The sequence below is a fragment of the Vulpes vulpes genome, chromosome 15, assembly GCF_048418805.1.
Source record: "Vulpes vulpes isolate BD-2025 chromosome 15, VulVul3, whole genome shotgun sequence".
Taxonomy (NCBI): Eukaryota; Metazoa; Chordata; class Mammalia; order Carnivora; family Canidae; genus Vulpes; species Vulpes vulpes.
In genome coordinates this window covers 54,244,088-54,261,518 of record NC_132794.1, presented here as the reverse complement: position 1 = coordinate 54,261,518, position 17,431 = coordinate 54,244,088, and the positions used below count along the sequence as shown (strand labels likewise).

The window sequence follows — 17,431 nt, the reverse complement described above, 5'->3', positions numbered from 1 at the left end:
ATACTAATAACTGAATAAATAATAAAGGGAAATATTTTTAAAATATCATCAGTAGGGGATCCCTGGGTGGCTCAGCGGTTTAGCGCCTGCCTTTGGCCCAGGGGGGCGATCCTGGAGTCCGGGGATCGAGTCCTGCATGGAGCCTGCTTCTCCCTCTGCCTGTGTCTCTGCCTCTCTGTCTCTCTCTCTTTCTCTGTCTCTCTCATGAATAAATAAAATCTTAAAAATAAATAAACAACATTTCAACAGTGGATTCTTGAGTAAACTAGAGTGGAAAGCACGGAAGATGTGCATAGGTGGAGTAGAATTTCATGCTTTGTGACATTCCCTCAGGATCCTACACCAATGCCAACAATCTTTTGTGCTTGAAAACCTGACAGTGGTGCTTAACTAGGTAATGCTATAGATAAGCAAGGTGCAAAAAAAGCTTAGCAGGGGGGTGCCTGGCTGGCTCAGGAGATAGAGGATATGACTCTTGATCTCAGTTTGTGAGTTTCAGCTCATACTAGGTATAGAGATTACTAATAAATAAAATCTTTAAAAAAATAAACAGAGGGAGAGACAGAGTACAAGCAAGGAGAGTAGTGGGCAGAGGCTACGGGAGAAGTAGACTCCCCACTGAGCAAGAGTACCATATGGGACTTGATCCCAGAACCCTGAGATCATGGCCTGAGCTGAAGGCAGATGTTTAACCAACTGAGCCACTCAGGTGCCTCAAAAATAAAATCCTTAAGAAAAACACCCCAGCAGTAAAATGGCTGTGTTTGGCTTTAGTGTTCTCAAGTGTTGAACAAATTGTCTGAACTATGTTTTCTTTCCTTGCATGTATGACTCTACTTCTAGTATTTGACAGCAACAACAATTTGTCCCACACTTGAAGGTTTTCAAAGCACCTTTGCATCCACGATCTTCACGATCTTTTTTACTTCTCAAAAATCCCCTCAGTAAGTTATTGCTCACACTTCAAGAGAGAAATTCGAGCCCCAAACACATTATGTGACTGGTCTAGCTGGCAAGCAGCAGGGTTGAGACTCACTCCAGATTTCCTGAGCCCAACTCCAGGCTCTTCCCTGGATCACAATGGGATTCTCATGGTCGCATGGGGATCACAGGGATGATGATGGAGACAGGCAGTGAAGAACCACTGATTGTGAAGCAACTCATCTGTCACACGTACCTTGGTAGTTAAAGAAACCTCTGGACTTCTTCTCATTGTTGGAGGGAATGACGGTTCCAATGAAGAAGTTTGCAATAGCAATGAGAAGAATGACCAGAAGTATCACCTGAGCCTGAAGGGCAAAATAAGAGAATTATGTAACAATTTTTTACATAATTATAAAAGTCATGTCCACTGAAAGTCCACTGGAGAAAGACTCTGTCTGGTTATTCTGGTTAAAACTACTATCCAGAGTAGGTAATAGTATATCCCTATAGAATGGCATCTTAACAAGCCTTATCTGACTTGAGTGTGGAAGTTACATTTTCAATGGGGGCATATGTGTGGGCACTTGAAGGGGATATTTCAAAAACATTCTAAGTATTAGGTGGATAGCTTACTACAGGGTCTTCAGGAATAGAAGTGGAGCCCAAAATTTTATCACTGATAGAATCTATTTCTTTTCTAGGCAGAGTGCCTATGGATTCTTTCCTTTCCCAGTGCTAAATGCAACAGCAGTTGCATTAATAACACAATAATTCATAGAGTTCCTGTGATGCCTTGATGCCATATGTGTGTGCCCAGCATATGTGGTTTGCAAGTTTGACCAATCAAATGGTCTTTCTTTATCCCCTACTCCCCCTGCTGACATTTCTGGGGTCTGTTGGCTTGGCGTTCTCATATGCTGTTCCCTCTGTAGAGAATGCACCTTTTTCCTACTCTTTGCATAACATTTCCTTTGTTTCATCCTTTAAGTCTTAGTTACTTACTCAGAGAAGACTTTTTTGACCACCGAATCTAAATAATAGCAGCTAACATTCGCTGAGGGCTTACAATAACAGACAGACTTAAGTTTACCAGTATTCTTTCAGATAAATAATACCACCAATAACTGTATGAAGTAGGTAATACTGTTATCATTTTAAAGATAAACTGAGGCACAGAGAGGTGAGGTAAGATCATACGGATGTAAACCAGAATAAAATCCAGGTGCTGTGGCAATAGAGCGAGAGCTTTAAATCTGCCCTCTAACTGCCACAAAGCTACATTGCCTCCCTCAGGGAATAAAGTCATTGAAAGCAGATTCCCCTTATTTTCTATCTCAGTGCCCTGTTTATTTCCTTTATAGCACATTCACAGTTCACCATTCTATATTTACTTGTTTATCTACTTGATTGTTACTCATATCCCCACAGACCATATGCTCAACTAGGGCCAGGATTGTGCTTGTTTGGGTCACAGCTGAATACGCAGTACGTAGCAGAATGCCCAGCATGTAACAAGTACTGAATTAATTTTCATTTGACATGTGACTAAATAACCCACAAATAAATGCCATATAAGGAATGATTTCCATTGCCTTATGTAGGTGGGCGGGCTGGTGACCTCTTGAGGTCTAGGTACTGTATCTCCAGGCACTTAATACCTGTTGTGATTACACCCAGTCACTCTAGAGAGTCCTAAATCAGGGAAAAGATATGCTCCCATCATTCAGAATTTTACCTACTGTATTACTACTAGTTAAGTCCAGATATTCTCTAGTTCCAGGACCTACAGTAATCTCAAATTTGCTCCTGAAGTACTGTGTCTCAGAGGAGAATGATAGCTTCTGCCTCTATTCCCTTGTCCCATCACATAGGCCATTTCCTTTGGGCTTCAGCACTCACAGTCAGCTTGAGAATAGGACCACAGTGGGATTGAGGTGTTCCCAGAGTGTACCGTTGCCACGATCATACGGGGTCTGTGTGTGATGATGGCAGCCACCTTGGTGTCTATGTCATGGTAATGACAGCACAAAGGACAGAGTTGAGGCCTGATCATGTGACACATGAGCGGTGAGTCGTGACTGCCTCAACATCATGCTTTGAGGGCTTGGGGCTCCTGCCCCCCAGTGTTAACCTGAAACTTCTGACATAGCAAGTAATAATAGCAATTCTTTTTGAATATGGGGTATGTTCTATTCCTGCAATTTGGTCAAGACCTGAGCAGCAGTGGCTGATAACATCATTTTGAGAAAATCACCTTTGCTTCCCATTCCATTCCAGCTACTGAAATCCCTAAAAGAATCACCACTGTGATGGAGCCTATTATCCGTATGTCATTGGTTGGATCCACCATCATTGAATTGCTCTCCTGGAACAACAACAAAAGTCGCCAAAATGGTTAGAGACAGAGCTTTTTTTGCCCGAATGCCGTAGTATAGAATTGAACAGTAAAGAAGAAAAACTGTGCACTAATGACCATGTAGGATAATAGAAAAATGAAGTGCTCCTTAAATTGGAGATTAATATTATTTTGTCCTATAATAATAAGCCTTTGGTAGCCAAGGTTAAGAGTTGGAAATCCTAGATGCTCATTCTAGTCACAGCTTTTAAAACTATTATAGCACTAAGATAAGTAGGTACACATATAAATACAATGTTTTGCTTCAGAAGAATGACTATTTTTGTGTATCAAGGGGAATCTTAGAGAAATGAAAATAAGTCATTTTAAATGTGAATATTGGAAAATAAATATTCAATTAAATAAACTCTATAAACGAAATAACACATTTCTTGAAGATAATATACCTTATAAACTATATAATTCACTCATTTATTCATCTAATTTTCAAATAAAGGTAATATTATTAATTAAATTCAGTGAATATTATCATGACCATGAAAGGAGAACTAGAAGTTAGTTCACATATCAACTAGTTAACATGCTCACATACATAATGCTGTGTAGACAGAGCACCTAAACCAGGAAATGCTTCGTTCTCTGCAGTGAGTTGTTTTAACGTTTGAACTATCTTTCCTTTTGGAAATCTATAACCATGGTAGTAATATTGCTGCTGACAATAACTAACCCATTATTTATCTTTTGTTTCATATTTTACATAGTATTTCATGTACATTATTTCATTTGTTCTGTACCACATTTCCATGAAATACATAGATCAATATTATTAGCCCATATGATAGATTTGAGAGGCAATGTTCAGATGAATACAGGGACTAGCTGAGAATGTCTCAGCTGATAAATAAGAGAGCCAGGATTCCAAGTCAGTTCTGAGGCCAAGCCTAGAATTTCAACTATATCCAACATCCACATTCTACAGAATAAATCTATTTCTTCTCTCTTGCCATAATGATATCCCCTAGCGCTCTGAAAAAGGCAAATTGAATTGAATTATCTTACTTGGTTGAAGAAAAGAAAAACTTGTAATTACCTTAAGAAGATCTACCACTGTTTCAGCAAATCCCACCACATACATAGCAACAGCCACTGCATTGGCAAAAGCAAAGATCAAGCCTATAGACCCACCGAACTCGGGCCCTAAGCTTCTGGAAATAAGATAGTAGGCCCCACCTAAAACAAAAAAATGAACATACTTTACTCTAAGGAACTGCTAAGGGATTTAGTTTATATGACCAAATAATTTTGGATAATTTTTATTCTAGTAAAAATATCGCAACTTCCTAATAATTTTAGGAATCTTGTGTCACTTTAATGAGTAAGTTAGCCTTTCCTTGTACTCTGAGAACTGTAACAGAACATGGTAGAACTATCCTGACATACATAGTAAGTTCTGATTTATCGAAACCTAATTGTATACAAATGTTTCAAATAAGACTATAGTAAACTTTACCAAAACAAAGTGCTTTGCCTTTTCAAAAAAATTCACTGGTAAGTTTAAATCAATAATGTAGTCAAAGTAAAATTTTGTATTTGAAATCTCCAGGAACAGGCAGGTCTAGGCAGAAAACAAAGTAGGTGAAGTTTATCATTGCTATTCTAACTTCCTTTCTGGTACATATTTGCTGCATAAACAGGTATCTGTATACACAGCCCCTTGGTGGCGCAGTCCATTGAATGCAGACTCTTGGTTTTAGCTCAGGTTGTGATCTCAGGGTTGTGGGATGGAGGCCTGCATTGGGCTCTGCTCTCAGCTTGGAGTCTGCTATTTTCTCTCTCCCTCTGCCCCTCCCCACCACCCGCAGAATAAATTAATAAATCTTTTTTAACAAAGTTTTCTGTATAGTGCTACACATTATCCACTCTATAAATTGGAATGAGTTCTCTATGTTTTTAGCTCAAGAAGGCATGATTATTGCCAAATATCCATATGTATATGGGGATGGCAAATGGGAAGGAAGGTTAGGAGGGTTTGGAACAATTGCTTCTCCTTTGGACCTTGAAAAGATGGTTCTGTGTATGGCTGTGAACTTCTTTCTGTGCACAAAAGTCTGAGCTGTGTTGGTTAACTCCTAGAGGGTGCTGAGAGCAGGTAAAAAAGGCTAAATGTCAAGAGGCCTAGGTAGCTAGATGTTCCAACAGACCATTGCAAACTAATGACTTCCTATACTGAGCGAGTCTCAGAGGTGGACAGAACTGGTAGGGGAATGATACCAAACAAACATCTCAAAACAGAACAAAAACTTTTCCTTTTATGGAAAAGGAATTTCCTCCACTGTAGTAACTCCTTTGGGGTAAAGGGTCAAAGCTCTCTTTAGAGATGTAACCAGTTCTCTGGTGGAGCAAATCTCCATTATCCCTTTTGTCCACTCTACATTAAATAAATTAGCTAGCCAGTGACTTAGGCTTCGTCAAAATGAGAGAGGGGCAGGGGAAGCTGTGAGAGGATATGTGTTTGTGGGAGGGAGAGTGCTCTTAGAAGGGCCTGGGTAGGAACATCTGATTAAGATTGAGGCCCCAGGAGCCAAATAGAATGGGAGAGGGGAAGATGAGTTACAGCAGCAATGACAGACTCACCCTCTTCACTTTCTGCTAGTCCTGCTTATTCCTGGATGATTTAAAAGTAACTTTTTGTTCTGTTTATTTGCTTCTATTTTCTTTTAAAGGATCCTCTCAGGCCTGTGGGCCACTGGGAGCATCGTGTTGGGGTGAATTCTGAGGGCTTACCAAATGGGAAGTGTCAGCTGGGGAGCGGAGTGGGCATGAGAGAGGGCCAGTGGGGCTCAGCCAAGGCACAAAGAAACCATATATTTTACTGTAATTATTTATTCCTTCTTTCTGGACACCTGGTCACTCTTTATAAACATATTTAATCACAGGAAATGGGTCAAAGAAAACCTTCTGGAGATCTCTTAATTTTATTTGAGAGAATTTGCCTTGATGTTTAAATTTGGGTTAGTTCACTTTGCTTTAAGGCTTTAGGGACTAATTATGAATATGCAAATTTTGCTTCGAGCATTAAACCAATTCTAGACATGACTTTGTAACCCAAGCTTGTAGTCATAAGCAAATGAGTTGGCTTACCTCCTCTTACTACTCCATTTGTGCAAATAGCGGACATAGAAATACCTGTGAGTGTTGTCACTACCACACTCAGGCCAATGATGATGACTCCGAGACCTGCAAAATCCCCCAAGAAAAGTGTTTGGTTCTGGTAAATCAAGAAGTCACCAGCACTTGAGGAAGCAGTGGTCTGAGTCTTGTCACAGCAGAGTTGGTCTCCCCATGAAAAACCTGAAATGTTCTAAATAATCCCAGTCCATAAAGGTCTCAGGAGCCCCTGAAATGTACTGAACTTTAAAACTGAAGCCATGTCCAGGGATCATTTCCCAAGACACTGCTGGCAAGGGGTGTGCAAACTGGCCTGAAAAAGAAAACATTCACCAGAGGAATCTGAGCATCTGGAAGCCACGAGCTGCAATGTGCCAGAGAGGTCCATTAGAGGAGATCCCATAGGTGACCAGCGCGGACCAGGCCTGAACTCACGGTACCTTAGGTTCCTTCTGCATCCAGCTCACCTATGTAGTTCACCAGGCATCAAAAACATCGAGGCTACTTGCTTGCTCCAGTCAAAAAGAAGTATATAAAAACTTTTCCTACCCGTGGCAAGCGATGAGGGCATTTAGGTATCTTAAAAATGTTACCTCCACGAACAAACCCGTTAGTCGCTATTGCAGAAGTTGACAACCCCGTAATAGAAGTTACCATGGTGGAAAGGAGAATTATGAGAACTCCAAGACCTGTTAGCAATGAAAAATAAAAGATAGTACATTTTACTTTTCTTACTTGGATTCCCTATTGCTGCAAACTATACTGCCTCTGATTTAAGTTTTCACCTCCACGCCTTGGGCCCCAGTGGAGTTGCTTTGTGCTCCGGAGAAACTGGTTTGCCTGGCATAAAGATCAAGTCGGAGGCCTGCTCATTATGATGAAGGATGGTCTCCCAAAGTAAACACAATCTAAAATGCAGCCCTGGAAAGGAAAAGTTGACTTCTGCTGGTGTCCTGGGAGAGGAACTACCCTGGCTGTGAAAAGAGAAAACATGACATTTGACCTTCTCTCTTGCTTGAGAGGAACCTGAATGAGAAAGTTGGGGGCTTGACAAAGGTTAAATCCTTCCCCATTTTTCTTGCATCTCTCTTGCCTGGAGGAGAAAAGAAAGGAACGGACTTGGATTACCTTTGAACACACTCCAGAAAGGTCAGTGGTGAGCTATCTGAGCCTGTGTTGCCTTTACCTTACAAATGATCATGCGGGTCACACGTTTAATTACCTCCTCTGACATATCCATTTGTGGCAATAGCAGAGGTGGATAAACCAGTGATACCAGTCACTGTCACGGCTAAGCCGATGATAATCACACCAAGACCTCAGTTGAGAGAGGAAAAATAAAGGCAATTAAGCAGTGAAACAATCCATTAGATCGTTTACATAAAAGCCAGCAAATCTAGGGTAATCACCAAAGGACCACATTTGAATTAACAAGTTGGCCTGGAAACCACCAGAGTAAATGTTCAGCTTTGAAGGTTTCTGCCTGTAGCAGCACAGATCCTAGAAACTGGAGAGCTAAGATGTGCAGTGAAAATTGCCCAGAACTGAACAACCATGGCTGGTCAAAATTTAATGTGAACCCCAGTTTTTACATTGTTCTAGATGCCTACAGACATAAAAATTGGTCAATACAATTCTAAGCCGCTAATATCACTGGAGAGTAAATGTTCATCCTTCCAGGTAACTATCTTTTTATGTACATTTGGTTGTCTGGGAGTGCAGATTTATATACAATGTAGTAAATTGTTCATCTGGCAGATAAGTAAAGTGGAAAGATTCAAATTGAACTACATTTACCGATTGGCTATGTGACCTCTGGCAAGTTACTTATTTTCTGAACCAAAAAGAGCAATGAAATTTGAAAGCACATGTCTAAAGTGGCTGGCTAGCACGGTGCCTAGAACATAGTACACAACCAGTGGCCCTGCTTTTTCGTCATGTCCACGATAGCTGTAAATAGGTGTTGTTCACGGAAAGCCTGCTATACATCCAGCTGGTGTCAGGTAGCATGCGAGATGCAAGGAACAAATGAAATGAAATGAAGAAAGCTGCCTCAAGGATCTTATGGTGCAAAGGTCAATGATTCTAAGAGGGAGAAGGTGATAAATGGAATTCAGAGAAAGACAAGGCTGCTTTCAGCTTCAGAAAACATACAGTCAAGAGGATACTGAAGGGTAGCCTGATATGCTACCCCAAAATGTACCGCTTTAGCAGAAAGATTATTTTGAACTGAAGGTGACAGAAAAAAACCAGATACCTCCCCCCTTTTTGCCTGAAAACAAGATATAAGTTTGTAAAGTGGTCTCCACTTTCCTCTATACCGAGAAGGGCAGAAAGTAATGGTCAGAGCCAATTCTAGAGCCTTATCAGCTAGGGTAGCACCAGAGGAACCTACTAACAAACGTTACTTATTTTCCCCATGTGTCTGCCTTCCCGCAATTTGCCACCCTAGAAACTCAGTCCTTTCCATTGTCTTGTTCCTTCTCTTGTTCTCTTAATAAAATGCTATATAAGGGCAGCCTGGGAGGCTCAGCGGTTTAGCGCTGCCTTCAGCCCGGGACCTGATCCTGGAGACCCAGGATCGAGTCCCACATCGGGCTCCCTGCATGGAGCCTGCTTCTTCCTCTGCCTGTGTCTCTGCCTCTCTCTTTCTCTCTCTCTCTCTCTCTCTCTCTCTCTCTCTGTCTCTCTCTGTCTCTCAAGAATAAATAAATAAATAAATAAACTTTTAAAAAAAGAGAGAAAAAATAAAAAAAATATGCTACATAAGCCCTCTCCTTTGAATGACTCATTGCTGAGTCTTCTCATGTGTACACATGATGTGTGAGTTAATAAACTTCCAGTTGTTTTTCTCTCGTTAGGCGGTTGGTTGCCAGTGTTACAGAAAGATGTGTGGGGTCACAGGCACTGAAATCACCCTGGCTCTAGCCAGAATGCTCTCGCCTGGGTCTGTTAGGTATGCTCCCCCACATGAAATGGATGTTGCATAATTGTTGTTGGAAGGCTCTCTCATTCCAGAGATAATCAGAACAGGAGTCTTCTAAAGGAAGCTGTGATCTCTCTGGCCACGCCCTGGGAGAAGGAAGGACATTCAGAAATGGAAACAAGGCATTGGAGGCTGCCTTTCTTGATGCTCCATGCTATATCTTGGCTCTATAAGAAGTCTCCAGGCTCTTTTACAGTTTGAAGTGCAATAGGAAGAGACTAACTGTAGGCATGAGATGCAAACTTGGACCATATTGCTTCAGTCCCTAAAGACTCTTCAAGTTTGGTGTTGTGAGAAACAGTTGCACTAAATTCTTCAAATGTATGGCAGGGATTCTTTGGTGACCATCACCTCTGCATCACCATGTAGCCTCAGTTCTTTGCACCCCAACAGGTAATTTCTTCTTATCTTTTGCACACTACTGCTTCTGATTTTGTTTTGAGGACATTTGATGTCAAATGTTTAGCTCACCCCAGCAACTACACAGAGCTCTATAGTTTGCATTTCAGGACACTAAAGCTACTCTGACTTTATTATTTCCCTACCCTTATTTTCCCTTTGCTTCTATTTCCCCAACAATTCTTACTTATTTGTTTGCATTGTATACATTTCTGTAAACCATTTGAAATCCTGGAACAAAGTTTTATACATTTAAACAGCAAGAGATTTGCTTTTCTCTCACAGTCAAACATGAAATCCCAGGGTAAGAGGCAGCTTCAAGAACATTCAGTTTGTAGTCGTCTCCAAGTGAGGTCCTTGAATCACCTACTTCAGGAAAGTCCTGAAGTGTTTATTAAAAATGCCCAGACTCACTGAGTGTGAATCCTTCAAAGAGAATCCCAGGATTCTGTGGTTTTGTAACCTAGCTTCCTGGGTAATTCTCAGGTACCCCACAGTCTGAAGATTACTGCACTACCTTAGCCTATCTCAATTTGTGTCTGCCTAGACAGCAGGGTTCTTTAGCTTTATCTTCAAAGAATTGATTGGGAAATGATTAATCCAGCTCCTTAATTTTCAGATGAGGAAATGAAACTCATGGAGTATATAAATGACTTGCTTCAGGTCATACCTGTTTCATCATATCCTTCTTCCATGCTTGATGTTTATTAGAAACTATCTTGCCCCAGCCAAAGTCTCCAGGTCAGAGAAGACCAATTCAACGGCATTTGTGGTTTATTCTATCATTTGCTTTTGGGGAAAGGACAGCCCAAACTCATGGCCCTGGAACGACTACCCAGGGGCTGTAGCTACAGTGACTCACGGCTACAGCTTCCTTCTGGCTTTGTTCCCAGAGTCTCCTCTTGAAAATGTATTCAGGTTTCTTCTCCAAACTATCCCCACAACAAAGAGAAACTACTTGTATTTGCTTCTTTTCTTACCCAATAAAGGGAATCCAAATGGGACCCAGAAGGTGACTTAATCAACTCATTTAGTTTTAATTTCACAGCAAAGGCCAGTAAAACTGAGTAAGGGTGGTAATAAGTTTCTATGACTCACTAAAGTCTACTCCATGAGAACTGAACAACAACAAACTCTTGTTCAAAGGAAAATCCACTAGACACCCATTTAAAGTAGGGTATGACTACTTAAATAAATAGGTCCTTGTTAAAACAATACTGATGTCTGAAAGTACAATACAGTTTAGCAGAAGATAGGGTTCTTCATATTTTATAACTCTGTAATAAGCATGAAACTGTGAAGAATAATGTAAGATCTGATTAAAGTTCAGATTATTGCCCAAACGCATGGATGTTAAATAAGTTGCATTAGAAAGAATTACTCTTGCCCTTGGCTACACTCACACCTCCAAACAAAGTAATGTTGCTTGATGATCTCAATAAGTTACTAAACTGCCCTTAAAAAACTAATTTTGCATGAAACCCTGGAGCAAACACTTGGCAATATTAAGATGCAGATTTTCCATGGAACAGCATATACTTATTTTGTACCCTGCGGCTATAAGCATTCATTTGATATGCATCATAAAGCTGGCAAGCAGCCCTTTGTCAGGAACCCAACAGTTGCCAAACATGAAACATGGAAAAACTATGGGAACTGGTTCCAGTGTTTCAATTTATAGCTCAGCTCTTTCTTGTTGCGAGTTAGTCTTCTGGTGATGCTCAATATGTTTTGAGGAGCAAAGGCAATAAATAATGACCAAGTACCTTTGAATGTGAATTAAGATACATTCTGGAGCAGTATCTAAAAGCACATCTGAAGCTCTATGTTCTTGATACTAATGATTTATTTGGCTTCTCCAAAAGTGGATCTATAATGTATTTCCCATGTATAGAGTGGAACATCATTAATTTGTAACACATTAAATCAGGGACTTTGATAAAATTCAAATAATTTTTTTATAGAACTTTTATCAATATGCTCCCAATAAAATAAAAAGCTTGCCACAGGAAATGATATTTTAAATAAAATATCACCTTTAAAAACATCAAATAATCACTGGAAATAATTTCAACGTCATGCATTTTCCTTTAGAAAAATTAGTAATCGTTACATATGTTATCTTAGTCATTTTATCTATTATTTTAAAGCCTCTACCTGGCAATATTTTATTAACCTTTGTTTTCTTACCACCGGCATCTGAAAGTAACACAATTATTTTCTTTGGAAAATGTCCAACTAATTCAGCATGAGTCAGGTCACGCTGTTACCACTTCTCCCACAAGTTGTTTTTGTCAAGTGAAATTTTGCCAATAATCAATAAGGGGGATGCACACATCTCAGTATGTCCCCAAATCTGAAGAGTGCTGTTTCACATATACATGTCTCTATGTATTGGTATACCTAAAACTCAATGAAGAAAAGATAGAAATATTTGCCCAAGCATTTATCTGATCGGCAAGCTGGAAAATTCCAGTCTCCCAGAAGTTAACGCTTCACTTTTCCTCTGTGACAAACATTGTCCAAGAGGCAACGTTAGAGAGCTGGAGCGCAGATTCCTTCTTTGACCTTGAACTCACATTCAGCATTCGTGGTCAAAACAAGTTGCTTATGGAGTTTATAGCTGACATTGAAAACTCTACGCGGGGGATGGGGAGACATGCTTACCAATTCCAGCTTCTCCAACAATCCAGGAGAGGCGAATGAAGAGCATGACACCCCAGATGTTCAGCATGCATCTTACCTGTGGGTTGAAGGGGCATGGAAAGGGACGTCAGACATGATAGTGGGGCAAAACCTAGCTGGCTCTGCAGCTCTGCTATGGGGCTCTGCTAACAGTCTCTGAGGACACCGAACAAACAGATTTCAGGTGGAAACATAGGAGCTTTCTCACCAGCACACCTTTCACCCATCCAAACTTCACAGCACCGGCTTTATCCTCCCCTTCCTTGTTTTCAGCTTCTTCATCTCCAGGCATCCCATCACCATTAGCAACCCTGTCAGCCGAGCCGGGCGCCACTGCCACATTCTGCGTTTGTACAGGTAGCAAAAACACAACGTTTGGTCAACACAGGGGCCCATAGAATTTCCAAAGGCAAATCAAAACAAATGACATAAAATTTTAGACATACACACAAAAGGAAACATTCTAGCATTTGAATAAGGTAATAATTTTTTCCTCCTGGGAGCTGGTGAGTTCATTTTATGAGTGATTTCAGGCACAGTGAGACTGTGAGGGTGGCAAAGGAGCTTGGGCAGTTCAACTGGTGAAAATATTACCTTAGGAGAAAATGGTCAGATTTGGGTATGTCTAGAATACAAAAAGAACAAAGGAGAGAAAAAGAAATAAAGGTGTGGCAGAAAGCCTATCAAAAGTGAATGAAGTGGTGGCTTAGTGGTTGGACGTCTGCCTTTGACTCCGGTCATGATCCCGGGGTCCTGGTATCCAGTCCCGCATCAGGCTCCCCAGAGGGAGCCTACTTCTCCCTCTGCCTATGTCTCTGCTTCTCTATTTTTCTCTCATGAATAAATAAATAAAAGCTTAAAAAAAAGTGAATCAGTGTCTTTGAGGCATGGTAGGAGGTTAATCTCATTGATGCAGACTATCTGGACATCTTTCCATTAACCTCCCTGGGCTTTACTTTATTCCCCTAAAATAATGATAGTAAAACCTCTATAATCATCATCTTTAAGAAGATTGAATGAAAGAACACATAGAAGCATTTTATTCAAAAACAAGCAGAAAAAGGGTTACAGTTCTAAAAAGATTTAAAGGGACTATTTGGCAACAAGAATGTTATTCCTATAAAGGAAGTTTCTTTCAGACTTGCTAGGCCTTTGCCTGAGAATTGCTGGATGTGCTGGTAGTATTGCACAAAGAGTAAGAAGTTCTCATGACTGACTACTAAAAGGTAAGCTGAGTAGAAGTAAAAAATGAGTTGTATAAAAAATGTCAAAAGCTTATTTAGTGGTTTTTGGTGACCTGATTTTGAAGACCTTCCTTGTCAGTAGGATAATCTGAATTTAATGGGGAAAGGAAATAGCTCTGCTTCTCTCAAGGTAAGAACAACCCTAATTTCTCTGTTAGATGTGACTTTGAATAATTTAAGATGCATCTACTTAATTTAGTCTACCTGGCACCCACCTGACTCTCATGGTTAGACTGAGTTACCCACTGAATTCCCCCAAAACAAACTTTTCCAGTAAGGGGTTGAAACCACTGGGGAAGTCTCTTAGATTCAGCACTTAATTATCATTATTAAAGAACAACTTTATCCTAGTTAAGCGGCCTAAATTATTTTAAGGCTGGGATGATGTGTTCCCAAATTCCTAGCTAAAGAAGTCTCAGACAAGGGCAATTATTTTTCCCTTCTAAAATGGGTCTGGTGTGAAATAAATATCCAATATTTATTAGAAGGACTTTATTTGAAGGTGACCAAAGTTCTCGTCCTTGCCATGCTTAAGGGTTATTGCTTCTTTGGGCTTTGGTGTATCATTAGCATACCTACTGTAAGCTGACTCTAATTTGGGCTATTTGCTCCAAGTGACTGACTTCTTGTCTCCATGTTTTTTGCACTTATCTATGTAAGTAAGGATTTCTTCCAGCTTTGTTATTCCACAAGATTTTTTTTCACACTAGTAAGCCACTTGGGTAACCAGTGCAATACAATGTGGTAAGGATGTGGGCTACTTCTCAATATCAACCAAGAGCCTACCATACTGCAGGTCATCAGAAAACATTACTGAATCCATAAAGTAGATTTGAAGGCCACCCAAGCTCTACCACTGAAGAACAGATGACCTAGTTTCTTATCCATTCTTGCCTCCTATTTCTTTTCTCTTTCTTCATCCCTATTGGGTATTTCATTTCTCATTGTTTCCTTTCTATAACCCACATTTAAAAAAGGAGGGGAAGAGAATGAATCTCAAGTCAGATCATCTTACTATTTTCTGGCAGTATTCAGAGTAAAACTGAATGAAATTAATAGTTATAATATTGCCTTTAATTACCTGAGGAATATCTTAATTTAAAGCATCCTCAGTCCCTATTTGCACAGATAATTGAAGGCTGACACAATATGTTCACACCAATATGAGATACGGGTAAACAAAGTCCACAGAAATTGAGGCTGAACCAGCAGGGCAGAAACTGGTTATCTGTACCAGCTAGAGATGCAAGTCATGTATGTAATTCAAAAATTTCCAGTAGCTCCTTTTTAAAAAGTGAAAGGAAATTAGTGAAATAAATGAATTCAGATTTGGATTTTTAAATTTTAAAAATACACTTAACTTTTGTACAATATCATTTTCTCAGTTTTGCAATGTAATATTCATTAGCTATAGTGGCATCCCACCTTGTAGGAGGAACCTGATCATGGGCTGTTTTAATAATGTACTTTACAGGTAGCCCAGGTGGCTCAGCCATTCAGTGCCGCCTTCAGCCCAGGGCCTGATCCTGGAGACCCAGGATCAAGTCCCATGTCAGCCTCCCTGCATGGAGCCTGCTTCTCCCTCTGCCTGTGTCTCTGCCTCTTTCTCTCTCTCTTATAAATAAATTTTAAAAAATAATGTACTTTACTTAATAGACCTATATAAAATATTATTTCAACATAAAATCAATAAAAAATATGAATGAGACATTTTACATTTTTTTCACACTATGCCTTTGAAATCTGGTGTGTAGTTTACACTGATAGCACATCTCAATTTGTACTAGCCACGTTTCAAGTGCTCAATAGCCGCATGTGGCTGGCGCTATCATATTGGAGTGCACCTATCTATACACTGCAGTCTATTAGAGATGGATGAAACATTTGAAGTTTTTTTTCCAGGCAATTAAAAATTCTATTTTTCTCTGAATAGATTCTATACTCATAAGGCAGCTGAGTGATTCAGATGTAACTTTCATTTTCCGTAACTAGAAAATCAATGAGAGCAGAGAATTGAGGTATGTGTTAAAATGCCCATGAATGTTGAAGAGATTATTTGGTTAAGAAATTCATTTATTTGACTTGATTAGAGAAAAACTTTTAAAATTGTCAATATTCTAGTTAATCAAGATCTCACGGCCAGACTATCAGCAGCTACTCATTCAAGGAGAAGGCAATTTCCTTTTCCTCAGTTAATTGGGGATCCCATGAGACAGAACCCTAGTCACTTGCTTTTTAAAGGCAATCTTGGGAATAAAACCTATGTTTTCTGATTAAACCTGAACTTGAGGGTTTGGTCCAGGAAATTGCTTTACTCCTAGCTGAACTCCGAAGGTAACCATGACCCTTACATCTGGATTAATGAGAATACCAATGATGGTAAAAAAAAATCTTACAAAAGAGGCTAAAGGATGAATAAGATGTTTAAAATTTCCCCTTAAATGGACATTTTTATCCGGTAGATGCCCTTCTGGGCACAATTTAACAGTTCTTCAATTTATCACTAGGACATCACAATATGAAGCAAAAGGAATATTCTATGCAGGCATATCAGGGAAATCATCATTTATGGAAGTTAGTAAGGCAATAAATATCTAAAACTATTCAAAAATAGAGTCAATGTAGATGTTCAACTCTTTCTTCGTTGAATGTGTTCAAACTGCTTGAGTTTCAAAGTTTTTAATATATGCATGCCATAGAGGGGAAAAAACCTTTAAATGTATATTTCTTCTTTTGACTATAAAGGGCTGGTAGTAAATTTATAAGTACAGAATCCATTTCCATTGCTTACTGTCTTACAGGAGCTGAAAAATCACTGTACCATATGAACTAAGAGACTTGGAATCTAGTTTCAGCTATGCAATTAATTCAGGGTGTGTCCTCCAGCAAGTTACTTAACCTTTCCTGGATACTGCCAAGGAGGATAAATCCAATGGGTTTTCTGAAAATCTTACTTTGAAGTAATTTACTCTAAGGCAAAATCATTTTTCTATGTTTGTCATCTTCTCTTCTAACATGGCAAAGCAAAATTTGGTTTCACTCTTTAATAAATGCCTCCTTTGTAAGTCCATACGGCAATTATAAAGTCAACTTATCATCAAAGTACTGAAAAGACTTTGGGTCGAGGGTTTGTGGGTACTTGATGGCTGTGAGCTATAACCAGTGGCTGGCAGGCTCCTGGCTGGTGCATGTACTTGGGACCAAAGTCTCAAAGACTAAAAGTTTTATGATTGCTGCCTGAAACCAGTTTTCCCCTCATACTTTGAATTAATTTGTTTGTTCACACTCCATTACCATAAATGATGACCCTTCCACCTTTTGTAAATGCATTTTAAATTGCATAGCTTTAGGGAATGATTATTTATTTACCAAAAGTTTTACCTGTGCATTAAGTATTCAGAGAAGGTAAAATGAAGTGCAAAAGAAAGAAAGAAAGAAAGAAAGAAAGAAAGAAAGAAAAAGAAATAGGCCATGTCTCCCCTCCAATATTGATAAATTAGTGAAGCTTCAATCACATAAATTATTTTATTTAACATAAAATATGTGATTTTTCAGACCCCATAAAAATGACAAATACTTTCTAGCTGTTATCAAAGAAGAAAAAATTATTATTCTATAATTCTATAAATTATTCTATAAATTATATAAATTCTAACTAGATAATATTAG

The 17,431-nt window shown here is 39.3% G+C and overlaps 1 protein-coding gene across 3 annotated transcripts in view; it reads right to left on the bottom strand.

Annotated features, from left to right (window-relative positions):
• SLC12A1 (solute carrier family 12 member 1) overlaps positions 1 to 17,431 on the bottom strand; it is an 89,890-nt gene that overhangs the window by 64,463 nt on the left and 7,996 nt on the right. Inside the window, exons 3-8 of one of the 3 annotated variants that reach the window (XM_025998668.2) lie at positions 12,727 to 12,861; positions 12,501 to 12,576; positions 7,671 to 7,766; positions 4,371 to 4,510; positions 3,179 to 3,289; positions 1,178 to 1,289 (exon numbers count right to left, since the gene is read on the bottom strand). In XM_025998668.2, the coding sequence (XP_025854453.1) occupies positions 1,178 to 1,289; positions 3,179 to 3,289; positions 4,371 to 4,510; positions 7,671 to 7,766; positions 12,501 to 12,576; positions 12,727 to 12,861 (670 nt within the window). Of the gene's footprint in view, positions 1 to 1,177; positions 1,290 to 3,178; positions 3,290 to 4,370; positions 4,511 to 6,421; positions 6,518 to 7,041; positions 7,138 to 7,670; positions 7,767 to 12,500; positions 12,577 to 12,726; positions 12,862 to 17,431 lie in introns of all 3 variants that reach the window. The other 2 variants (XM_025998667.2, XM_072738468.1) reach the window with 2 other exon arrangements.